The following is a 27,557-nucleotide window of genomic DNA, read 5'->3' on the forward strand; positions in this document are numbered from 1 at the left end:
GACTGCAGCGCAACGGTTCTTGTTACCCAGAAGGCCAGTGTTTTTTTCTGGTTCAAGGAAAACGAAGGCAGAGAATGCCCTGTTACCTGCCCTCCTGTCTGTACACAGAACAGGACGGAGATGTAGCGTAGCGTCCATATGTCCAGCGTGTCATTATTTGTGTCTTCACATGGGTGTGTGGCGAACCTCCCTGACATTCCACTATATCGTTGCTGTCGGCGGGAACCTTGTATCTCCAATACCGTTACTTTTCACGAAATGAAAAAAAAAAAGAACCTACGGTGGTGTTTCAATGGATCCAGTGGTAGTTATTATTCAGTCAGAAGTTCTTGTTCATACTTTTCATTGGCTGAATATTTACGAAACAACATTCAACCTGGAGTCCCTATTTTGGGCATTATCATTAAAAGTTGTAAAATACATTAAAATGATTTTTAAATAGCGAAAATAGCAGATCTACAGCTTGTAAATCGTCTATTTTCACCACTTTTGTGTGACGCAGTCATGCGACAAAGTAAGGCAGGGGTCATTATTTTAAATGCTTGAATAACTTGAACCCTCGCATCCCTATACTCTTGAGGAGACAAGAGTAGAGTACAGTACAGAGTGAAAGTATCGACGATTTAAGAAATAAGAAGTGGTTAAATGTCAAACAAGTCTATGAATCTATCTATGAAATCGATGAGAATCTCCATCACACATGTATACAATATGTAGAGGGGGTCCCTGCGTCATCTCTCTCTCTCTGCTAAGGGGTACTTGGCCTGAAAACATTGAAGACCTCTGAAGTAAGGCATTCATTTTCAAAATGAAAACAGAAAGGTGAAATGTGTGTGGAGATACAAGATTTCTGTCTAGCAGGCAGCGATCATAATATTTTTGCCCCTTGTGCGCTCCTGCTGCAGGACACACGTGAAGCCCAATGAACCCCTGAGCCACTCTTTGGGCCCTAACTGACAGAAATGCCACATTGCTGTTACCGTCGGAACACTTTGACCTGAGTGCAGCTGCAAGCCAGTTTGTCTGCAGCCTGCTGGAACTCTGTTGCTAAACCAAGTTGTGTTTCCAAGCTCTGTTTTGTCTCTACTGCAGGGGTCTTCAACAGGGGGTCCGGGACCCCTAGGGGTTCCTCAGAGTTACTACAGTACAGGGGGTCCTCCAAATATTCCAATCCTTTTTATATTAACTTGAACCCTAGTGTCCATACTCTGAGAACTGTATCCAAAAATAGCAGATCTAAAAGCAACTTGTATTTTCGGCAAAGCGGTTTGGTGTAGAGGGGAAAAAGAGCAGACTAAGTACAGAGTGAAAGGTCAAGTTTATTAGGTAATGATGGCTCAAGTGGTTAAATATCTGAAAACAAAAATTGACATGAATCCAAAATACACTGATGATTGTGCTGTCAAACAATGAAACTATATGGAATCTACAGTATGAAAAGGCTGTGGGGGTCCCTGCTTCATCTCTCTCTCAACTAAGGGGTCCTTGGCCTGAAAACGTTGAAGACCCCTGCTCTACTGTTTACACCGCTCTCGCGTACGTAAATTAGCACATAAATGAATGTTTCTCGAAAGCAGGAACAGGGGTTTTATTTACACTGTTACAATCCTGTGAAAACCACAAACTAAACAGAAATAAACTTTGGAGAAGAGGAAAGCAAGTTCATGATTTTACAGTGAAAAAATATTTAAAAAAAATAACATTGATCTTGCATGAACATGAAAGACTTGCCCGGCTTTGCTGTCACATGCAGGACCTACAGCTCATAAACATGTATGAAGCAGATTGTCTTCCCCAGCCACCGTTCATCTTGCTGGGTAGCAGCTTGATATCTCACAATAAATGGCTGTTTTGTTTTTATGTCGTGGCTCTGCAGGAGACTAGCTGTCCATAAGAGGGTCTGCAAAACGCTGGACTTATTTGATTCATATGATATGATTTCAATCTACCAATCAAACTATTAAAGAATACATTTGAATAAGGCTGGTTACTTAACTCTCAAAGTGACATTTTTTTTTTTTTTTAATTAGGGAAGTCAGGCCTGGATTGCTGGCATAGCGTTCCAGGCATCTAGCATCCAAAATAGCAATAGCAACTATTGAGTCACTAGTGCAGTAACAGGGAACGGTCTCCTCTGTCTCCAAGTTTGGTTAGTTTGAACTCCCGGCCAAGCCAAAGGAATTGAACATCAGTCTCAGCAGTGGTGGTGGCGACTATTCTAGACAAATAGAAAATGTAGCCTTCATTGATAGGACAGTAGACTGATATGAAAGGGGGAGAGAGGTGGGGAGTGACACGCAGCAAAGGTCGTCGGGAACAGGACTCGAACCCGCGACACACTGTCAAGCATGTGTGGTACGCGCCTGGACCAGGGGTCATCGCCATGTTGTCTTGTGGTGGACATTTTTGTAAGAATTAAATTTTTGCCACGGACATACAAAATGAGAAGACAATAATATTACCAGAAACACGTAAATAGATAGCCCTGAATGAGCACAACAGGTCTGTAACACTGTGAGAGTGTACAAATGGAACCAAATTTGGTTCCATTTGTACACTCTTGTGAACCACTGGTACTAGTGGACTCAATAGTAGAAATATGCCATAGTGTCTTAGTAAATATATATCATACATATTCAGAAGAAACCCTGGAGACTGACATTCAGTAATTGGGTCTTAATATGAAGATAATTACATTATAATGGTGTGTAAAAAACAAAATATAGAATTTGCCACAGAGAAAACCAAGTCTTGCCTTGGACACATTTGTGTATGTCTATGTTGATGACCCCTGGCTTGGACCGGTAGGCCAGCAGGCACCCCCAAACATGATTATGTTTTAATGGTTGTATCTCACGGGTGAGGTCTGTGTGAGGCTTATTGTGTGTGAACCGGATGCTGTTTTCCCCCCATGCTCATCTAGTTGTACTTATCTCACTTATCAAGTGACACTTTGCACTGCTTATCTGTGTCATCTACAACTAAAAATACCTAATCTATGACCTAAGTGTGTGCGTGCGTGCATGCATGCATGCGCGTTTCTGTGTCTATGTTTATGTGTACACTTGTTCACATGCTTGCACATACACACACGTCACACATGTATAAACAAATTAGATAAAGGTGTGCTTTGTAAACTAGAAATACAGCATTGTTTTTACAGTATGCCTCCGCCAACCAGTAAACATAAAGCCTCCGGCCACAGCAGCTCATACTGTAAGTGGTTTCTTACTAGACCATGTGTATAGCAAACAAAAAATCAAAGTATGGCAAACTACAGTGACCATGATGTGATTTGGGTTTCTGTTCTAGTTTGGACTTTCCAGATTGGAGTCCGATGGTTTTATCAAGTCAGAGTAAGCTAGTTTTTACACAAATAAATATCCTACCCAAACACAATAAGTTCCTGGGTGGGACAGGAAGAACTTGTGATGTGATGTTACAGTTTGGAATCCAGCCTGTTCTGGTTTGTCCAATATCTTACTTTGTTGTCAGGTCAAAGTAAAAAATATAATACGCATTTTAATCGAGCCTAGTTTTCGCACCACGGAACCTTTCTCGCTGGACGAGTTTTAGGCGTACCGAGCATACCGGTGCACCAACCAACAGACAACAAACCCTAGTGCACGCAATGGGAGAAGAGGCTGATCAGACCACTTTGCTTGGCCCAGTGGATGGGAAATTTAGATATACTGTACCAAAATATGTTTTAATAGAAAAAAACTGTTTTATATGCGATTAAACCTGCGATTAATTTTGATGGATTAATTATTACAAAGCATCTAATTTATTCGATAATCTTTCTTTTTTTCCCCAGCCCTATTTCTAACTAATTTACGCGAAACTGCCTTGCCTGTTTGAAACTGCTGCAGTGACATTACTACAGTTACCCAGGGTCGTACAAAAGACAGGGTCCACCAAACACTCACTCGCGTCACATATAAAGCCGCTTACATAACACAGACCCTAACCCCCCCCCAACACACACACACACAGCCCTGTCCTTTGAGTCAGGGCCAGCATTGGAAAGCAGAGTGGCTGAGAAAGCAGCCAGTTGCCCCCTTGCGAGTACAGAGGAAGAACCCCCCTTTTCACCTGTTCTTCACCCCACTACCCCCCCCCCCCCCCCCCCCCCCAGCTCGCCACAGAGGGGTGGGGGGGTGGGGGGGACACTGTCCCGCAACACTCAGATAACAGGGCCGTTGTTGGACGCCGTGTGCAAACAAAGACGACCCTGTCCCCCCTCCCCTCGGTGCTCCCGTTCGTCCCTGCGCTGCATATCTGTGTCCGAGCTTTGATTTCCTCCCTCTCGCGGCCAACAGGTATCTGTAGCTCTCCCCCAGAAATCTGAGCATCCAGCCCATGCAGGTTGGCCCAGGCCTTGCTGGCACCCAGGGGCGTCGCACCAAATCCTGGGCCCTGGGTGCAAGGATTCACCGCGGAGCCCCCCATGAATGTTCTTCATAGGGGGGAGGAGGGGGTTTAACCCATTTAGACTGGGAACGAATTATTACGCGTTATTTTGTCCTTTGACTATCGAAAAATAGCAGATATACAAGCTCACAGCGCGGCGAGCTTGTAGATCTGCTATTTTTGAAAAATCGTGATTTTTTTTTGGGTTGAAAAACCTATGTTTCTTTGTAAGTGGTGCTCAAACCTTTTCATGTGAAGGACCCCCAAAATGATATGTATTTGGCCACAGACCCCCATCTCAAAATATTTAGTTCCAGGGACCCCCCCAGAAGCAAAATTTGAGTTACAAATGTTCGCTTAAAAAATACATGTATTCAAAGTTTTGCACACATTTTCACGACTTTTCAAAAATAGCAGATCTACAAGCTCGCAGCGCGGCACTCGGTGCCGCGCTGTGATCTGCTATTTTTCAATAGCTCAAGTATAAAATAATTAAGGCCCCTCCACCTTGGGCCCCTAGTGAGTGACTCGGTCCCACTCCCCCCCCCCCCTTGTGACGCCCCTGCTGGCAGCACCTCACGCTTCTCTCTCTCTGTCTTTAACTCTCTCTCTGTTTCACTCTCTGTCTCTCACCCATCTCCATTGACAGGAAACAAACATAATTCACTGTGAATGCAGCAGGACAGTTTTGCGCCATTCCATCTCTTCCTGTTGAGTCATAGACTCATTATAGGAATTTACTCCAAGCGTCATCCCTTCTGTACCCCTGCCAACACACACACACACACACACACACACACACACACACACACACACACACACACACACACACACACACACACACACCTCGCAGTCCCGTCCTCACTTCCCTTAACCACTTTCAACCTCGCATGCCTTTTTGATGGGCATGCCATTATAGGCAGTTTTTTTCCTGAAAACCTTCAGAAATCGTCGATCTACAAGCTCACAACGCATGATGCGATGTCACTATACGATGCATTGTGAGCTGTCTTTTATGTCAGAATCTGCTTTGTTTGTGTTCATGTGCTAAACGTGTGATTCTGTTTCACCATTTGATGATGACAGTGAATGGAATCACTATGGAAGAGCCCAAACTTCAACATGGCCATGCCCAATGTTTAAAGGAGCACTTCAGCTGTGTTCTGTCTATCTTCATATAACCGGTCCTCACTAACATTCATTATAAGTTGATTGATTGGTCAACTGAAAGGAGATCCTAGTAAGCTTTACGGCTTATTTACACAGGAACCACTAAGTATCTCATATAACATTGAAAGACAGACGGATAGAACATAGTACTTTATATAGGATAACATCAATTACAAAAGCAGAAAAGGGTGAGAGAAAAAGGGGGGGTGGAAACATGGGGGCTTAGTCTATTTACAAGTCACCGGTAGCAGCTGCCTGAAGGTGACTTTTCATACCAATTTTGATGGAGGCTAGGGATTTGCACTCCTTTATAGCAGGAGAAGGAATTAGAGCCTTGTTTAGTGTTAAATCTAGGTTGAACATGATTAGTGGAGCTGCCTCTGGTGTTATGATCGTGGACATCTTGACCTTTAGGAAGTAGTTTGTCAGGTACTGTACATGGGTATCTTGGAGGTGTAGTGTATCTTGTACACCAGGCCCATTGCAAGATGCTGTACTCTGTCAGCTACTTTGAGCCACCCCACGCTTTCTTAGTCATGATCGGTAAGATGGGCCCGAGGAGGAAGACCAAGCACGACCCTAATCAGTTCGTTCTGGGCTGTTTGGAGCTTTAACTTTAAGGCAACTGGGACATCGCGATACCAAACAAGGATTCCGTAATCAATGAGGGGCCCAATAAGAGCACCTCCTAGGGTCTTTCGTGATTTAAAGGACAACTTTGGTTTTTTACAACAAGGGTTCATATTTTAGATTGTAATTAGAGAAAAGAAAAAGTGAGTGTGAAAATGTTTTCATTTGCTTCGTTCTATTGTTTTATCGCGTTTACCGTGCTAAAATGTGGGGCATGCGTACGCATGGGGGCATGCATACAAGTGGCTAAATATGTCTTTTTAGACACAATAAGCCAGAAGTTTCTTTATTGCTATTTACAGTAACACTTCTAGCCCCCATAAGTCACATCCAACCATGAAAGGTTGCATTGTATCTTCGGAATGGGCTTATTCTGTGTAAAATGACATATTTAGCCACGTGTACGCATGCCCCCAACCACTGAAATAAGAATCTCTAAAACAATAGAAAGAAGTAAATGAAATCAATTTAACACTCATCTTTTATATATTCTTTAATTACAATCTAAAATATGAACCCTTGTTGTAAAAAACTAAAGTTGTCCTTTAATATTGATCAGCGGGGCAACCCTATGCAAGAAACTAAATCGTAGGTTGACTTTATTGATTACCTTGGTAGTCATTTTTTCACTGGTTAGTTTAGCCTCCAGGATGCAACCCAGGTAGCAGATGTGGTGTTTTCTTGTTATCACAGTGTCACCTACTTTAATTGTGAAGTTCTCTACTTTCCTGAGTTTCTGACTAGATCCAAAGAGGATACATTCAGTTTTACCAAGGTGAATTGAGAGTCTGTTGTCATTGAGCCAGGTGCAGATCATGTTTAGTTCACAGTTAAGGGCTTTTTCAACCTGTAATATGTCTCTGCCTGAGACTAGGAGAGCTGAGTCATCAAATGGTGCCATTTCTGTCTACTCACTCTCTGTCTCAGAGGTGTGATTATGAATTCCACATCAGTTCTAGGATAGACCCGCTTCACCTGTGTCTTGATTGGCTCCCTGGCAGGCATAGTTTTACTGAGGTTAGGGTTAGTTTAGGGCATAGTTGCAATAACGACAACTGTCAGTCAAATCAACTTCTGGCCAATCAAAGCAGGGTTTGCCTAGAACTGATGATCCATAATAACGCGTCTCTGTGGGCAGTTCAGCGATATAGCAATCGTGGACGTTGGACACGCTGCGAGCAAAGGTAAGAAAATAATAAAATAGCTTGGCAGGATCTTGGATTGTCGAGTTTTTATCTGTTTTTATCTTTTATCACTAAATGTGTTCATGCTTTGGGAACATCGTCCAAAGCTCTGTTTCTCAGAGTTTAATGTGTTGATTTACACGAGTGCCTCGTAGAGCTCTGTCTTCAGGTCAGGGAATGTTTGGAAGCTGGTTGCCAACGGTTACGAGGCAGGCGCCGCCATGCTTTTTAGACGGTTGTTCCTCCCCTTGAATTTCCTTGAATTGAGTTGAGCCATCTTTTCCCCCATGCAGGACGGGGTCATCTCGGTCAAGGACATTGACCTGGTGATGTCAGAGGGACTGGGCATGCGCTATGCCTTCATAGGTCCCATGGAAACCATGCACCTCAACGCTCCTGAAGGTAATGTTATCTCTTGTGCTTTTATGGCGTGCCAAATTCTGGGCCCTGGGTACAAGGATACACTCGCATTTTGTGCTTTAACTATTGAAAAATAGCAGATCTACAAGCTCACAGCGCGGCACCGAGTGCCGCGCTGCGAGCTTGTAGATCTGCTATTTTTGAAAGATCGTGAAAATCTGTGCATCTCTTTGAATATTTCAAATCCTTCTAAGGTTTTTTGAAAAAAGAAACTATGTTTCTATGTCTGTGGTGCTCAAACCTTTTCATGTGAAGGACCCCCAAAATGATATGTATTTGGCCATGGACCCCCATCTCAAAATATCTGGTTCCACGCCGAAAACAGAGAGATCAAGGACCAACACACAGCAAACCTTAGCCTGTTTCAAATGGCAAGGACACAACGGAAATGCATAAGTCATTAAACCTCCGCTCTACAGCTGACATGGTGGCTACTTGGCTTAAAGGGATATTCCACTTTCAACAGGGAAACAGTGGAAGGGCTTCTCTCCCCACACACACCCTCATTTTAACCATGATAGATCCATTAAAAACACCCATTATTTTTCTGGTGACTCATACTACCCTCCTAATACGTGAGCAGGCTGTGTTTTATCCATAACCTTTTTCATTTATTTTCAATAATTATTTGGGAAAATGGAAAAGATGAAATACAAAAAGAAATTATTAAAAATAAATGAAAAACGTTATTAAAAAAAACACGGCCTGCTCACGCATTAGGAGGGTAATATGAGTCACCAGAAAAAATAATGGGTGTTTTTAATGAACCTATCATTGTTAAAATTAAGTTTGAAGTTACAATGGGTGTGTGTGGGGAGAGGCCCTGGGCCTGGAGGGCCTGATAACATTTACATCAAATATCTAAATATTGAATCAAGCAAATTAAAAACTGTTCAGGGTGTTCATAAAAGCCTGATTAGACGATAACATTTCCAAAAGTTTTTTGAAAGTGAAATATCCCTTTAACACTGAAATGACTCAGGCAGGCACAGGGGAGGGAGAGAGAGAGAAAGAGAGGACCCTCACATGCTGTACATGTGATGTCTCAGCCTTCTTTAACATAGGTGTACTGTTCGCTGTGTGTGTGTGCGTGCATGTGCGTGCATGTGCGTGCACAAGTGTGTGTGACAGAGTGAGGGTGAAATGTCAGGTAGATGGAGAATATCAAAGGGGTGTGTGAAACCTAGAGGGTGACCCTGGCTGTGAGTGTAGAGGGAGAGAGAGACAAAGGGAGAGAGACAGAGAGACGGAAAGGGAGAGAGAGAGACAGAGAGAACGTTTTGGTCAAACAAAGCGGCCTTTTGATCAACACTGCTGAATGCACTCACTCACACTCCAGTAACCCAAAACCCCTCCAGAACCCCGGTCCCAGTCTCTAAACCAGTGGGCAGCACTGTTATAGTGTCTCTACCAAGAAAAAAAAAACAGAACAGTTTGATTATGTCCCAGGGGCGTCAATTGGGTATGGCAGGGGTATGCAGCTGCCATACCCTGGGTCCAGGGTATTTTATAAAATGGTCACTTTAACAAGGTATTATGATTATATTCTCCACACTTGTATTCTCCCCATCTTGACAGAATGGTATATTCCCAGGTTCCGCAGGCCAGCTGCACAGGTGCAATGCATTATTGTTAATTGTGGCACGTTTACTAACATGCCAAGTTTAGCTGCACTTGAACAACCATTCCAGGCTGCCATATCCAGCCCAAGAAACTGTAGAAAAATAGAATGTACTTCTTAAAATAAATGTATCATGCCTGTTGCTATGGCAACATGACAGGTGTCTTGCACGCGCGCCTTCGCGCGCGTGCAAGACACCAGTCATGTTGCCATACCTTAGCTTTTGCTGAACTGACGCCACTGTTATGTCCTCCGAAAAGGTTGCTCTGGCCTAGTCCTACTGTATCCTGCATCGCTCTAGTCTGCTCCGCTCCAATCAGATAGCAAAGCACTCAGCCTCTCTGTCTCTCTGTCTCTCTGCTCTGTCTGAATGGCTGGCTCTCCCAAACCAGGCAGCCACACAAGCTTGAACCAACAAAGCTTTGTGATTTATCAGCGAAAACACACAAGGCACGCCAGTCCAGGCCACGGTTCTTATTTTTCTCCGGTGTACCCTGAGCTTCAAGACAGACAAGCGGGCTGAGAGAGGCTGAGAGAGAGAGGTACTGGGTGATGAGATTTGGAGCGAGGGAGAGAGAGACATAAGGAACGGATAGACATAGAGGCAGGGGAGAGAGAGAGAGAGAGAGAGGTGGCATGGTTAGAAGTCTTGAAATAGCACCGTAGGTCCCTCCCACCCACACTAAACCTGTGTGTGAGAGTTTGGTTGGAGCTACATGGTAACTCTCACACTATGGTGTGACCTATAGTGTGTCTCACTAATGTGTATGTAAACACAGTGTTCAACCTAATAAAAAAGAACTCTTGGCTTTTGACATTTAAAATGTAAAGTTTCACATAAAATGTATTTTTTATTAACTGTAATATACTGTATAGGTGATATAGTATAGACTATAGAGTGACAGTTCATTGCAACTGTCACTCTATAGTCCAATAGTCCAATGCAACCAAATGGATCCTTACGGGTCCATTTGGTTCCATTTGAACACTCTCAGAAATGTCATAGTAAATAAGTGGCATACTTATTCTGAAGAAAACCCAGAGACTGACAATCAGAAATTGGGTTTCATGATAAAAATAAGAACATTATGATGGTGCGCGAAAAAGAAAATCTAACATTTGCCACAGAGAAGACATGTATGGACATATTGATGACCCCTGGGTGTGAGGAAATGTAAGTGACCCAGTTCAACATTTCGGCCAGTGAGTGATTGCACCGTTAAGACAGTTATGCTTAGCCGCACACGGGTGCAGTGGTAAAGTAACATTACTTGAGTAATGTACTTAAGTACAATTTTGAAGTATTTGTACTTAACTTGCGTGTTTCCAATTTCCAATACTTTTACTTCTACTGCACTACATCTCTGAAGCAAATTTTGTACTTTTACTCCACTACATTTATTTGAAAATGTTAGTTACTAGTTACTTTGCAGATATAAATTATAATACAAAGCATACATAAACGACTTTAGCCTTATTTTATACCTTGGCTATTTGAAAATAGCCGACCTACAAGCTCACAACGCATCGCATCACAATGCGTTGTGAGCTTGTAGATCTGCTATTTTCAAACATTTTGTACTTTTACTTTTTGTACATTTTGATGCCAACACTTTCATACTTTTACTCAAGTATATTTTGAATTCCGGACTTTTACTTGTTAGGGTGCCCTCACACCAAAATACCTAGAGTGGAATCCGCCAATGCATTTCAATGAGAATGGAGCGTTTTTTGCCAGTAGAGGATTTCTGCAAAAAACGCTCCATTCTCATTGAAATGCATTGGCGGATTCCACTCTAGGTATTTTGGTGTGTGGGCAACCTAACAGAGTATTTCTACATTGCAGTATTGATACTTAGTTTTACTTAAGTAATAAATGTGAGCACTTTTTTCCATCACTGCATGGATGCCACACGACTAAGTACAAAACTCAGTATAACAACCTCCAAGTATTCCTCCAAGGAGCTGCTCCAAGGAGCTGCTCATCTCCTCTGTCTGTTATCAGAGGAATGTCAACAAACCTTAAGACTGGACCTCTTTATGATATTTTGTGTTTAACCATTGGTTGTACCAGTGACCCTGATCTTGCGTAACTGAATAGTGCACTTGTAAGATCATTAGCTATTTAGCCTCGGAATGCATCTAGAATGTAGTGTCACCTGCGCAGCTGTGACACCCGGAGGGGCTGTCAGAGTGCACGTGAATAATGCACTTACTTAGCATTAACTGTAGGTCTTCTCTACAATTAAAGGAGAATTTCGGAGGAGTGCTTTTCTTATGGTAATCTGATGTTATTCCATCCATTTAACAAGTGGTAGAGGTGGGAAAAGAAGAAAAAAGTCAATTTCTACCCAGTTAGCTTTGACTGGAGATGGGAGGGGGGTCTATTTGTCAGTTTGTCTTGTTACAGCAGCCGCACATAAACGAAACTCTTCAGAGACATTTCCGCCATTATGAAAGTCAGACATTAAAAAAAAACGAATTTTCGAGGAATACAAATAAACAATTTAGCATTATAGTCGGGGACCCACAGGCCAAAAAGCTCAAGGAATAGGGTTGAACCTGTGATGTCTTGTCATACTTTTTATTTCAGTTTTATCTATTAGTTTGGTCATTAACACTTATGTTGCTATGTTTTTTTCTCTTCAATGTCCCACGTTGCCATGGTTACCATAGACTTCCATGTAATTGCGCAATTGTGTAAAAAAATTGTGCACGCCCATGCCTAGATGATGCACCACGTGTGTGCACACTGTTCACAGCTTTCAAACAAAAAAATCTGCTTGGAAATCCGTTCAGGCATTCATGATTTATCAGCCATTATGTTTTCTTCAGATGTAAACAAACATGGCTGCCATGTTTGAAAGAATGGGTTGGTATGGGGGTTAAACATGCAATTTCGCGATCGCGATCATGCCTAATACATTTCTGGAGGTCCAAAAAAAAAATTGAAAAACGAATTTTTGAAGAAAAAATTTCTTTTTTTCAAAAACGGCCCAAACTCGGGAAACTCTGGGTTGGCACAGCGGTAGTACCTTTTCAAACTCGGGAAACTCGGGGTTGGCACCAGATGTGTTAAGGTCCACAGAATGAGAGGCCTGCTCTGCCGGAAACTGTGCCCCCCAAAACTGTGAAAAGTGATGAGTCATCACCTTTCACAGTTTTGGGGGGCCATTTTTAGCCCAAGGAATGTTTTTCGTGCAAAACAAATGCTTGCAATGGATTCAGAATCATGAAGAACCCCTAGTTTGACCGTTCACATGCTACTTAAAGCAGATGTTTTCTTTTTTTAAATATTTTTCCTTTCCTGTATAGTGAAGTCGATGGGACAGTGAATATACAAATGGCCATAACTTTTTTTCGCGATGTTTCCGGCAGAGCAGGCCTCTCATTCTGTGGACCTTAATGACCAAATTAATAGATAAAACAGAAATAAAAAGTACAGCAAGACATCACAGGTCCTCTCACTTTTTGGTGACTGGGTCCCCGGCTATTAAATCCCACCACTTGCATTCGGAGCTGCCGAGGACATGCAATGAAAACATTTACAGAACGTTTAGTCACAGTTTTCAGTAATCTGTTTAATAATAATAATCATGAGTAAAAACTGTTTGAAGAGAATAAAATGTGAAGATTCCTTTGATATCCGATCTTCTTCCTGCAATGTACAGTTTGTTGAACATTTGAGGATGTGTAAGTACAGGAAGGCCTGTGCCTTCTCTGACCCAGCCTTCTTACTGTCTCTCAATAAAGTCTAATAAATACAAAAGGGAGTGTGCTTCCCACTCTCCTTTAGAAACAAGTCGAAATGTGCGAGATTTGCCTGTTGTTTCACATACTGTAGCAGTGCTCCTGGTCTTGCCTGTCTGATCAGTTCTTGCCACACAGGTTTGGAGGACTATCTGAAGAGATACAGGGAGGGAATGAGGAGGGTTCTGACTGCCTTTGGACCCGTCCCAGAATTCTCCGGGGAGGCGGCGAAACGTATCGATGAAGTAAGTTCAGTGCTAGTACTCCACCTGCTAGGGCCTTTCCTTTGTCCTCACGGCAACCAGTGCATCAATCAGAACACATCGAACTATGTCCCTGCTCACTTCTTATAAACCTCTCTTGGAGTAGAGCGTTTAGACGAAATACCTGAGTAGCAACTTGTTCTGGCTTTCATTCAAAATACTTTAGAACTGCATAATTGCCAAACTCCCCCATAAAAAAAAATTTAAAAAAAGTATTTGATCAAAGGACATCTTATCTGTTGTAATTTCTCAGCCACAGATCAGACTCCAAGGTAGGGAATGTTCTGAAATGTTAGTTTGTAGTTCTGATAAATTCCAAGGTGAGGTATTCTTCTCTGACCTCCAGCCCGCAAAGCTCTCTGATAATTAGGCGTTACTCAATCACATGCTAGTGCAGGCTGTTTAGATGTTAGCCACACTAAAACGGAGGTCATCACCTGCGCACATAGTGAACCAGCACCAACAAGCGGTTCGTACAGAGCTGGGAGGTGAGCTGAGAGCAGAACTGATCTCTCCAAATCTTATAAGCAAAAGGTGTTTCATGCTGTATCTTACATGCACGTCAAAGCCTGGATTTTAAATGTCAAAGACTGGATTTTTACCATTTTAAATGTCAGGGGTATAAAGTTCAAGAACATGAATGTTACTTATTTGTTTATTAGCAAATTTTTTGCACCATGCATTTTTATTCCAATCTTCACTTGTTTACATCCATTCACATCACACATGTCTTACTTGTGGTTGATAAAATTAGAAATGAGTGTGGTACTTGATGTGTTACAGGTATATGGAAATAGGGCGAGGATTTTCTTTATAGTTCTTTTTATCATATTGACAATGTTGGCCTTGCCAGGGTTGGGGTGGTTACAAGCTAAGGCCTGAGGAAGACATTTGTCAAAACCAATTTATATTTTAAAAAATCACACGAGAGTGAAGTGAGTGCTGCTGCTGAGGATGACTCACATGACGTTAGTATGTGATACAGTATTCAGCATACAGTTTACAGTTTAGGCATTTAGCAGACGCTCTTGATCCAGAGCGACTTAACAGCCCGCTGTCAGCCCCGAAATTATAATAGTATGATATAGTAGGTCATGTGGTTTCTCTCCAGTGTGGATCCTGAAACAGTCTGAAACTGTCTCAGTGTAATCTGCCGGAAGAAGGCGGAATGCGTCTGTTGCCGACAGGGAGCTCATCGGCAGGTTTTCGGCAGCAGGTCGGGAACGCTATCATCCGGTATCGACGGAAAACTGGAAAACTGGACTTTCCCAGTTTTGTTGAGTTGCCCCTGGCCATCGGTAGGATTAAGGGAGTTGTAGAATGGACCATTAGTTTGCTACTGCTGCAAAACCAAGCCTAAATAAGCCAGAGACATTTGCCCGTCGCACATTTTAAAAATAGCATATTCACAATCTCAACTCTCAATTTCCTATATTAATCAACTCCAAGGCAACACTAGTAATAGTGCTATGGAGAGAGAAATCACTGCATCGCACCGTCTGTTTGCAAACTAGGCTGAAGTGTGTTGCCACATCTGACACATTTTGTGAGTGAAACAAGCAAACTGGTTTACGAAAACAAGCCCAAAGGAAGCGACCATTTTTACCACTTTAGCCCTATTACATCAGCTTTTTATTTTAATAATCTTGAAAGCAAGACCCAAATAATCAACTACACTAAGGAAAATAAACATAAACAAAAGCAACACGCAACTATGAATATTTACAAGCGACTTTACAGGAAGACCTAAAGTCGCTTATAATGAGCAGACCTGGCAACAGACTGACAGATCAATGCAAAAACAATGTTATTTCTGCCGACTAGAGTTTGTGCTTAGTTTGTGCCATTAAATGCCACCGACTGCCAGTCTGCCAGGAGTTGGAAAGAGTTTCTTGTAGGCTGTTTGGTGTGGAGACACCTTTACAACAAGCAAGGTGATACTGTACATCAATACAATAAGCTAGGAAATACAGTACATCAATACAATAAGCAAGGAAATAAATCAATATGATACATCAATACAATAAGCAAGGTACATCAAATGCACAGAACTATCAATCTAGACAAAAATAACGTTGGTAGTAAAAAAAAGCTTTATATAAAAACCATAGAAAAAATGCTATGTAGCTTTCATGTATGGTCATTGGGGGGTAGGTGAGTTACAGTAAGTGCTATGGGCCTAGGTGGAGTCTGAAGAGGTGACTCTTCAGGCCACGGTGGAAGCTAGGGAGTGAGTCTGTTGTTCTAAGTGTAACAGGGAGTCTATTCCACAGTTTGGGGGCCAGGAGGGCAAATTGTCTAGGACGAGTGGACTTTTGTCCTGTTTTTTTAGCAAGGGTTCTGTCAGCAGTATTTCATACCATGGAAAAACACTTAATGCTTAATGAAATTAACTTAACTCTTATACTGCTTTGAACGTTCCTGTTCGCCCCAATCCTCCAGGGACGTCTGTGCCAATACGCCCGTTCGTTCGTTTGATGTTTTTTATGGATTATGATAAAAGTCGTCCTTGCGCAACTTTTGAATGCATAATTGGTCGTCTGTGTCATTTTGAGGACAGCCGGAAACCTTTCATAAAAAAAAAAGTAAACAGACTGTCCTGGCTCCGCCTGCCCAGAGCGACTAGCTGCCAGGGGCGTCAATTGGGTATGGCAGGGGTATGCAGCTGCCATACCTTGACAGGGGGAAATAATAAAAATGTACTTTTCATCGTGCCTGTTGCTAAGGTATGGCAACATGACTGGTGTCTTCACCAGACACCAGTCATGTTGCCATACCTTAGCTTGTTCTGAACTGACGCCACTGCTAGCTGCTAGCAGCATTGAGGGACTATATTGTTTTATGCATCGGGCTGTTAGTAGAGAAAGAGAGAGAGAAACGTTGGTAAAAGCGATCATTTTGTCGGAAATCAGTTGTTTTATAGTATTAGTAGTATAGTAATTGTAGTAGGTAGTAGTATTTAGCAGTACTAGAATATTGAGATGTATTAGGCCAACTCAGCCTCAACTTGCTGGTATCATTCCGCCGAAGTGCGACCCAACCCCCCCTGACCGATAGAAATAAACTTTGTTAGAATTAGGATTACACAACCTACCCGTGTTGGTGACCCAGGACCAGCGCCCATGGTGGTGGTGGTCGTGATGATGACGATGATGATGATGATAATGATGATGAAGAAGAGAAAAAGATCACTGTAGCCATTGTTATTGAAGATAAAAAGATTGAAGAACGTAGGACGTCATCCGCTCCCGACCGGATCAAAAGCCCGAAATTGGAAGCGATCCCAGACTAAGATGGTGCCAGTCGCGAAGAACCGGGGTCCAAAAATGGATCAAGAGCCTCGTGATATTGTGGAAACCGATCCCGACGGAGCTCGACCCCCGTGTAGGATGGATCCCCCCGCCCGGGGGCTCACATCGCCGCAGCAGCAGAGACCCATGTACCGCCGCGAAAAGACGGACAAACTGGGCGATTTGGCCAATGAAGAATGGCTTCCGCGTAGAGACCCCTCGGAGAACAGAGGCCACGATTCTACTGTCCAAAGTAAGACTTCCAATCCAGTGCATGTATGTATTGTATAGTTGTATACTCTGTATATAGTTGTATACTGTGTGATAACAGAGCATCCGTGTGGAACTGGAAGCCTGGGATGGGGGGATGGTCAGTGGGTAACGGTTTTCCATTGCGACGTGTTGCCACTCCGACATTGGGATCCGGTCTAGAGCCCGCCTACTGCATCCGGCTATTTACACGTACACATACATGCAAGAAATGTTTCCGTATCCGGACCGGATCAGTAACTTGATCCAAGCAGTTAGGATCCACGTGCTTTGTTTGTTTTTGTCGCTACTCAGGACACACGTGGAGTTCCTATCACGCGCGTGCACGTACCGCGTGTAGTGTACGTGCACTGCACAGCCTACTAAGATTATTTGATGGGAATTTAGGATTTATTGGCTTAGTTTGTGTGTGCGTGCGTACGATGCGTGTGTGTGTGAGAGAGAGGGAGAGGTTTCTTTTTATCGTCATCATCATCATCATCATCAGTAGCTGATGATGTAGCTTTTCAGTTCAATTCAAAGGAGCTTTATTGGCATGAGAAAACATACGTTTACATTGCCAAAGCAAGTGTTACAAATAAAAACTGTTGAAAATGGGGAACATAGTTGGAGGGAGTACAGCTTTGTGTAAACAGAGCTATGTTGCATTGTGACATTTTATATAGGTATACAGGGTATAAAGGGAATTTCACTGTGACAGTAAATGCATGGTAACTATTTACTATAACTGCATTTTATGTTATATATGAACTTATTGTAAGTCATTTGCTAAATGTCAAAATTGTAAATTGATTTGTTTAGATATAAACTATTTGATATTTTCCTGGCTATGATTTTAGATGATGAGTCGACGATGATGATGAGCCTACTTCTTCATTTCCACATCGTGGTCGTCCAAGGACAAGGATAGGTAAAGAAAAAACAAACTTTTTTCTGTAAATCAGACTTAGCACCATGCACATGCTCACATAGACATCAAAGGGGGCTTGAGCCCCTGCCCTTTTATCCATCTGTAAAAAGTGCCCTCTCCAGACCATGAATGCTGTTTTTACATAATTACTATATATATATATATATATATATATATATATATATATATTTGTGTGGTAAGCAGGAAGTGCATAGAATGTTAGAGAGGCAGGGGTTGACATTTCTAAAACGGCCTTTTGATGAAAATAGTAGGCCCCCAACCTCCACGCATTCTGCTGTGACGCGTTGTGAGCTTGAAGGTGTACTATTTTTCATGTATTTTATAGTAATTATGTATTTGTATAATTTACAGATCGACCATGGGCTCGTGTACGAGTCACACAAGGATGTGTGTGTGTGTGTGTGTGTGTGTGTGTGTGTGTGTGTGTGTGTGTGAGAGAGAGGGCGTCACGCATTCTGCTGTGACGCGTTGTGAGCTTGAAGGTGTACTATTTTTCATGTATTTTATAGTAATTATGTATTTGTATAATTTACAGATCGACCATGGGCTCGTGTACGAGTTCAGCAGACCCGGTGGAGCCCTTCCGGAGGAGCCTGGCTGGAGTGAAACAGAATGGAGCCCCAGGCCCTGTGCAGGCTGAATGACACGCACGCACGCACGCACGCACGCACGCACGCACGCACGCACACACACATATACACTCTGTAGACATGTAGTGTCACAGTGAGATAAAGAGAACCCTGAAAGCTGAAGCAGGATTCAGGCTGAAGCTCATGTCACTGTGTCAATGTTCTGCACTGCTCTTACTACTGCTCTTACTTCTCTTACACACTAAAAGTGTGTAAAAAGACACTTTTTCTTGTTTTTATTTTTTTGAATTTGTTTGTAAACAACCACTGATCATAGGTGTGATGTTACTGAAGCCAACAATAAAAGGCTAAAGAGAGATTTCTGCCTGAAAATGTATTCTTCACAAAAATGCATTTTTCTCAGCTTTATGTTCTCAAAGAGCTGTTTTTAGGCCACATTCTGCAGCTTCTAGCTAATGAACAGAACAAGATAAAAGCTCGAAATCTTTTTCTGTTGCAAAGTAGACATTCTATTCTACGTTGCCATATAATTGTTGTCTTTATAGTCGAAACCAAATTTCTCCAGTAGGCCTTCAAAGATGAGCGACAATTCTCAATTTAGCTGGCAGTGGATGGAGCTTTTTGTTCAATTCTGTGGCAGTAAAAGAGTTAGCACCGCTGACTTAACACGTGATTTTTAAGCTTAGGCAAACTACTTCACCATAAATTCCTAAACTAACTTGAAGAGGTTGACCCCTTTTATTGTCACTGAGCGCTGGTGGTGTATTATCTTTCTGGTCTGGGCTACAATTGAAAGTGTGCTCATCTTCTCTTTGACTGTCTGGTTTGGTAACACAACCTCCCAGGACAAGACTCAGCTAGAGAGAGTAGTATGCCGAGCGTCAATAATCATTGGACGTAGCCTCCCCTCACTTTCATCACTTTTCATCACTCTTCTCCATACCGGTCCTACCCCATAGCTATTAGACACCTGAACTTGCACTGACTCGTTATGCACTTATGTGGCAATATACTGTATATGTACTGTATATGGCACTTTAAACTGCTGCTGAGGATTGTTTCCTGTTGTTTCCTTCTTGTGTGTTTATGGGTGTTCGTATATGGTGCACTGTCCTTGCTTTTGTTTTTAGTTTCATGTTTGAGAGTGAAACAAGACAAATTCCTATCAACTATGTTGACATTAGGGCATTAATGAAAAAGTCAACAAGTCAACTCAGACAACTTCATTACACAAGTCCACTCCCACCAGAGAAAGTCGGAAGTTGAAAAAAGAAAAATATTAATAGTTTCTATTGTGAAAATAGCAGATTTACATGCTCACAACGCCTCGCGATACGATGCGTTGCGAGCATGTAGATCGGCTATTTTCACAATTTCTGCCTCAATATTTGACAATTTGGACAATGTTTAATTTGCCATTTTAGAGGTATTAAAAAGTCCTTTAATTGGCACTTGTGAAGATACCCTCTATACACTTAAACTTTATGTTGGTTTGTTTACAGTTGAGTGAGAAAACAATGTTTCACATTAAGTTAATCATCTGGGGACCCCCCAAAATAATTGGGGGGGTCGTGTGTTATGTGATGACGTCATCAAACAATAAAGTCGACTTCAACTCAACTTTTTACCTAGTCTAATCACAAGTCGTTAATGCCCTACAGGTAGTTTACATTGCAATAAAGTTATTGAACCGTGAATCTTGAATCTGGTCGTCTCTTCTCTAAAGATCACTCCTCTCACTTGTGTTCCACGCAGGAGATGTGTGCCTTGATCCCCAACGACCAGCAGCACCTGTCAGCGAGGAGGGAGAGAAGAGACCAGCTCCTGATGGGCCTGGCCAAGCTGAAGAATGAGCACCAGTGAGCGCCAGCGTTGAGACCTCCAGAGTCTGCAGTCTGCAGGACCCTCCCGAGAGACCACCTAGAGGACCTGCGTCCGTGTCACTCTAGATCAGTGGTTCTCCAACTTGGGGTCGGGACCCAAATTATTTTGTGGGGTCCCCAGATGATTAGCTTAATGTCATTTTTTCCTCACTTAATGGTAAACAAACCAACACACAGTATAAGTGTATACATGGTATCTGCACTTTTCTAAAGTGACAATTTAAGGCATGCTGCAGCAGAGAAATCTCTGGTTCTCTGGTTTGTTCAAGCCCACCTCCAATATTTATCAAATCATTGTATTCAGTGTTGGTAAAAACTAAAGTGCTCAACCCCATTACTCCTGGTCAAATATTGCTCCACTACAAGCGAAAAGCTATGCTTTAGTTTAAAGTATCGAGGCAACCTTTATAGAAATGTAGTGGAGTCAAAAGTAACATTTTGAAATGTTATGCAGTCAAAGTTATAAAACGTTTTTCTGTTATGCAGTCAAAGTTATAAAACGTTTTTTTTTTTTTTTTTTTTTTTTTTTTTCCTCCACTGAAGTGATTTGTCATTATTAGGTCTCCTGTTAGGCACACACACGCAAGCATGCGCACACACGCGCACGCACGCACGCACGCACGCACGCACACACACACACACACACACACACACACACACACACACACACACACACACACACACACACACACACACACACACACACACACGTCCCGCCACCACCATGACAGATCTGGGAAATGAAACACCAGTATCTCAGGGCACTTCCTGCAAATGAAGCCTGCTGTAATCAAGTTACTCAGTTACACCAGGAATCACTGCTTTAAAAGGGAATTAATGAAGTCAAAGGTTGGCCGATTACTTTTTGACTGAAAGGTGAATTCCTCCATTTTGTATTAACTTTAATAATTACATAGCACTTGTAACAATAAAAATAAATCAATTTAAAAAAAACAGAATCGAATTTGTATAATGTGGAATGTGTTTCTCTCTTCAACAGCAAATTGACATTGTGACTTGCATTAGATGTGCTAATATGTCATGCATGTGACTTGAAAACTACCATGTAAATTCTGCTCTTATGTTATAGCCTTCATTTCATGGTGTAGGCTGGTCTCCTCGTCATATGGCTGTACTGGCTCCCTTGTGACCACATGCATGTTTGGAGCTTGTAGGTGATGGCTTTTATATGACCTAATCATTGAATTTTGGTCAATGATTTACCACAATACGATCAGTTTTATTATTTCTTCACGCAAATGCAAATCCAGTGAGTGCCCATACATAGGCCTACGTTGGCTTTCATGTCCTACTCGGGATTCAAACCCAATTCTCCCCCATGAGAGACCCCATGACATGTATTTAGGACACTGGCTCCCAAACCGTGTTGGGGAAACATTTTTATGGGTCCCTTTATTTTTCGTTTACTACATTTTGTTTTTAATTTTTATTATTTCAAAACATTTTCCAAAAAACAAAATGTTTCATGAATTAAAAAAAAGAAATCTAAGATTTTTTTAAAACATTCCATAAATTTGAAGAAAAAAAAAGTTTAAGAAGTAGGCCTGTTGAAAATTGCCGATCTAGGCTACAAGCTCTGTGCGCTAGTAGACTAGTTAGATCTGCTATTTTCACTGTTTTGGGTCCCGGGCAAATGTCTAATCTCTCTTTTGGTTGTCCCTGAAAAGTTTGGTCTAGGCTACCAAGGCATACGATTTTTATGACTATAGCTTCAGGCTGCACTGCAGCCTACTAGGCCTCTGTTTCCCATATATATATATATATATATATATATATATATATAGATAGATAGATAGATATATATATATACAGGGTGTATATATATATATATATATATATATATATATTAGGGGTGCAACATATCGAACCGAAAATCGAACCGAACCGAAAAATATCGAACCGAATGACTCTGTACCGAACAATACAATACAATACCACTCCACATCCACATTCCCCTGGAACCCCCTCAAGGACCCCTAGTGTTCCGCAGAGCCAACTTAAAGAACCACTACCCTATAGGTTGGGTACCGTATTGTTCAGAATTAAAACAGAAAAATACATAGTTATAAAAATGCATTTATAAATCAAGGACATTTCTGTTTATTTTTTGTATCGAAAAAGTATCGAACCGTGTCAGCAAAATATCGAACTGAACCGAACCGTGAATTGTGTGAACCGTTGCACCCCTAATAAATATATATATATATATATATATATATATATATGCAATAAGCCACAAGAGGCGAGTGGTTACCTGGTATTTTACACCGGCTGAGAGGCGTAGGGAGACACGAGGCGAAGCTGGTGTAAAATACAGGTAACCACAAGCCTCGCGTGGCTTATTGCTTTTCTAAAACGGTTACAATGTGGCAACATGAAAAATCCTAGACATACACCAATTAAAACTGTATCTCACTAATAATTCACTATAAGGTCTGCTCTGCAAGAAAGTAGTCCCCAGCTACAAGAAAGTAGTCCCCAGCAAGCCTTTTGTCACCAACACAGGTGCAGGTAATTATATATATATAATTTGTGTATTAACTCTCCTTGAAAATGTAAAATAAAAGAGAAATCAAGCATGTCGGGGGGTGAACTACTCCTTTAAGTGTCACATCACAGCGATGTGAGTTGTGAGCTTCTCCTTGGCCCCACCCTGACCCTGGCCCCTCCCCTGCATAAAGAGGGATGACAGCCCTGGAACCCCGCAGGTGTTTTCTCCCACCATCACAGCACAGAGCGCCGGGTTTCGGCCCCGAGACAAGCAGCCCTTACCCCTGCCCTGACTGACAGGTCTGTTTGAGGAGCCACTAGAGAGGATTAAATGCTTTAAACTTCATGGAAGGCTGCTAGATTAAACGCTGATCAAGGGCTACAGAGACAGGTGAGTGCTGAAGGCCTATTGGATCACTTTATTGGACGAAGCTGAAATAAAAAAAGAATTATTCCAGATGTATTGAGTTGACTAAATCAGCCACTTGTAGCGAAAATTGTGTTCATCAAAACAAATTAGACTGTTGAACTGATCTTACATATTTCTTAAGGTTTCATAGGTTAGAATAGATTAGACTAATTCTTAAATCACGGGTTTTTGATTTTACGTGCCGGTACCGCAGATTATTTATTTTCTTTTTTTTTTAAGTCGTTTAGGCTTGCAGGCCTATAAACACGCGCTGTGACATTCCTCCAGTAACCGCTGTAAGAACGGAAGGAAAGATTGTCATTGTTGTAACGTGCTTATGAAGGAAAAGAAGGGGGAACCGTTTTCATTTTGCCAAAATGAAAACCTATAGCTATATTGTGTCTTTATCAGCCAGCTATAATGAATACCAGAAGAGTCGCAACAATATAAATAGGCCTATTATATCCTGTTTCCCAAAATTATTTGGGGAAAGAGGAACCTGCTCACTGTGACAGGTGTTGTTGACCCCCCCAACCAGTGGTGGAGAAGTAGGCCTACTCATATGTTAAATGTATCAATAGGCTACTGTAGAAATACCAAGAAGTTCGTAATTCAACATTTCCTTGAGTAAAAGTACAAAAGTATTGGTATAAAAATGTAGTTAAAGTACCAAAAGTAGAAATAGGTAGGCCTACACTCATTATGCAGAATGTCCCGTTTCACAAGTTTTCCAACGAATAAAATGTAGACCTATAAAAACCTTTGAAAACTGATCTGGAAAAACTCACAATTGTGGCCCAAATGTATAGGGCTGAAGTGATGTGTAATTATAATCAAAATCTACAAAGTAACTAGTAACTAAAGCTTATAATTGTAGTGGAGTAAAAGTACAATATTTGCCTCAGTCTGAGATGTAAGTGGTGTAAATAAAAGTATTGAAAATTGGAAATCCTCAAGTAAAGTATACTGTACCTCAAAATTGTAGGCTACTTTGTTACTTTACACCACCGCCCTCACCATATTAGCCTATTTGCCCCATGTGTTGGAAACGATTGAATTCTGTCAAAGTAGGCCTATAATCTGTCATATAAAAAAGGTTTGTTGCCTACACCAGTAAGCTATACCTATACCCACATAAATACACACTTAAACCAACAAAACAAACAATGACAAAAAAGACACACATTGAAAACGAGGAGGCCATGTCAGACATTGAAGATAAACAATAGTTATGTGACACTATAATTTAAACAAGAGAGGGAGGGTCACCTGCCCCCAGAGATAGCACCCAAGTCTTTTAGCCTACTAACTGTGGTCTGCGTCCTGTTCAACACAATGCCTTGCCAGTCTGGTCAGAGGCGTCAATTGGGTATGGCAAGCTATGGCAGCTGGCTACAGGGGGAAATAATAAAATGTACTGTAATCGTGCCTGTTGCAGAGGTACGGCAACAAGACTGGTGTCTTGCAAGACACCAGTCATGTTGCCATACCTTAGCTTTTTCTGAACTGATGCCGCTGAGGGCTGAGTCTGGTACCAAAACAGTCCATGGACAGGGACCAAAGAGAACTCTTTAATCATACACAAAGACCTAGAGCTAGGCTTTATGCCAGATATTCTAGAGGTAGGGCCTACTATATCAGCTTTTGTCGAGGTTTGGAGTCTATGCATTTGAACAATATATTTTTAGGGTCCATAGAAATGTTCTGGAATGCATACATAATTAGGTACAGTCCAATATTTTATACAGTGAATAAAGCTTCCAACCTCAGTAGGCTATTACATTTCATACACAGTTCAGACTTACTATCAACTTTTTTTTGTCTAATCTGTAGACAGTGTAGTTTAAATGTAGCTTTCCATATTTGTCCAGCTTGTTTCATCAATCTCAACAGTTAAATCGTCAGTTATTGGGGTATTGGGGTATAAACGCGGGTTTCCTTGTTTCAAACTGTAGGCACTAGGCAGTGTTCTATGCAGAACCTCTAGATAGCTCTCTTTCTTCCATCAGAAACTATTTCCTCCATCAAAGAAGCTTGATGACAACTACTTTTTATCTGGATATATTTCTTACTCATCAAATGAAAGCAGTGTTTTCTTTTCATATAAATGCCAGGAGAGAAATCAATGTTGTGCCACAATGGCGAGAGGGAGGATAATTGTCCTTTCGTCATTCTCATTATCCCGCCAGGCTTTAATGGTTGTGTTTATAATTATGTCACCAGTACAAGTTGTTGCCTTATATGTTTTGAAGTAAACAAGAGACCCCTTACGGACTGGTTAACCTGAGAGGATTCCAAGTCAAGCCACAGAGAATTGCTGTAATTTTTTAACCCAGTCAACAATGTAACATAATAGTTGTGAAGCACTTTGGGAAGTGCCTAACATCTGGTATTGAAAGACCACCTTTTTCCTGTGGTTTTCAAAGTCTTGCCATACTCATCATACGGGTATTCTTTTCTGCGTGCGTGCGTGCGTGCGTGCGTGCGTGCGTGTGTACAGTATGTGGACTGCATATACCATTGCAGGACTCTCTCAACAGAGCCCCCATCAAGATCTACTTATCCCCATATTCTTAGCTTCCAGATATGATGTCCTATTGTATCCTTATTTGCTTTATAATGTGTTAATTACTCAATAGCAGTGGTAAAGAATTCCACTGGTTATCTGTCTGAAATAGTTAATGTTCTGACCCGATTTATTACCCGATTTATTTATTTTCCAGCATTGTTTGAACAATATACACTGAGTGTAGGGCTTAGTATCATTGTGGCACATTTTGAGTTTGTGTAGACTTTTTTTGGGACAAAATATTGGTTAAAACATCTGTAGTAATCGGTGGGCTAGGAATTGGGATGGGCACCAGCCCCACAACTCTGTCTGTCATCTGCCGGCTTTGTAGCTTGAAACTTTTATGAAGCAGCATTCGACTCTACTCTGTGTGTTTTATGCCTCTCCAGGTGGTGTAAGCATCCGGGCTCCTCCGCGTCAGCGTCACCATGAGCTGGGGGGCGCTGTATGCCCAGCTGGGCGGCGTGAACAAGCACTCCACCAGCCTGGGCAAGATCTGGCTGTCGGTGCTCTTCATCTTCCGCATCACCATCCTGGTGCTGGCCGCCGAGAGCGTGTGGGGTGACGAGCAGTCCGACTTCACCTGCAACACCCAGCAGCCCGGCTGCAAGAACGTGTGCTACGACCACTTCTTCCCCGTGTCGCACATACGCCTCTGGTGCCTCCAGCTGATCTTCGTGTCCACGCCCGCGCTCCTGGTGGCCATGCACGTGGCGTACAGGAAGCGGGGCGACAGGAGGACCTTGTTGGCGAACGGCAGCAATGGCGGCGAAAAGGCCACAGAGATGGACCTGGAGAGGCTGAAGACGCGCCGGCTGCCGATCACCGGCCCGCTGTGGTGGACCTACACCTGCAGCCTGTTCTTCCGGCTCCTCTTCGAGGGCGGCTTCATGTACGCGCTGTACTTCATCTACGACGGCTTCCAGATGCCGCGGCTGGTGAAGTGCGAGCAGTGGCCCTGCCCCAACAAGGTGGACTGCTTCATCTCGCGGCCCACGGAGAAGACCATCTTCACCATCTTCATGGTGTCGTCGTCCGCCATCTGCATGGTCCTGAACGTGGCCGAGCTCAGCTACCTGGTGGCCAAGGCGCTGATGAGGTGCTCGGCGCGGGCCTCCAACCGGAAGCGCCCGTACAGCCACCACCCGGACAGCGTGACCACGGAGAAGGCCCTGCTGCAGAACAGAAAGAACGAGATGCTGTTGTCCTCCTCCACCGACTCCTCCAGCAACAAGGCACTGTGAGGACGGACCATGGATTGTGGACAGACGGAAGGAATCGAAGGATGGATGGATGGATGGATGGATGGATGGACGGATGGATGGACTGATGGATGGATGGATGGAGGAGATGCATTGGTGTGGTAGAATCTAGGAAGAGGCAAGAAGATTGTCGTGAACTGGAAAGCCCCACCACTTAACATGATTGTAGCACGCATGGACAAAACACCTTAATATCAATAGAGTTTAGGCATGTCGCTATTTTAAATGAATCAAGACACATACTACTGTAGTTCAGGCACGGTGCAGCTCCTCTTGTCTGCCCTGTCTTTTCGGACAGCCTGATTCCACCCGCTTCACTTGACAACATCATCTTACAAGCGGTGTCAGACCGCCATTCCGAAACACCGCCATTCCGAACATTGACTAGGGT

At 42.5% G+C, this 27,557-nt stretch overlaps 2 protein-coding genes across 2 annotated transcripts in view; both read left to right on the top strand.

Annotated features, from left to right (window-relative positions):
• cryl1 (crystallin, lambda 1) overlaps positions 1-21,323 on the top strand; it is a 49,601-nt gene extending 28,278 nt beyond the window's left edge. Inside the window, exons 7-9 of the mRNA XM_080753067.1 lie at positions 7,691-7,799; positions 13,327-13,433; positions 20,288-21,323. Of these exons, the coding sequence (XP_080609193.1) occupies positions 7,691-7,799; positions 13,327-13,433; positions 20,288-20,395 (324 nt within the window). The 3' untranslated portion in view covers positions 20,396-21,323. The remainder of the gene's footprint in view (positions 1-7,690; positions 7,800-13,326; positions 13,434-20,287) is intronic.
• Positions 21,324-26,332: 5,009 nt separating this feature from the next.
• gjb8 (gap junction protein beta 8) lies at positions 26,333-27,148 on the top strand (the record flags this gene model as incomplete). Its single annotated transcript, XM_080753068.1, has 1 exon — positions 26,333-27,148. One exon carries the CDS (start codon positions 26,333-26,335, stop codon positions 27,146-27,148), a length of 816 nt encoding a protein of 271 aa, XP_080609194.1.
• Between the last annotated feature and the right edge of the window lie 409 nt (positions 27,149-27,557).

This window comes from Nannobrachium achirus (assembly GCF_963921795.1).
Source record: "Nannobrachium achirus genome assembly, chromosome: 22".
Lineage (NCBI taxonomy): Eukaryota > Metazoa > Chordata > Actinopteri > Myctophiformes > Myctophidae > Nannobrachium > Nannobrachium achirus.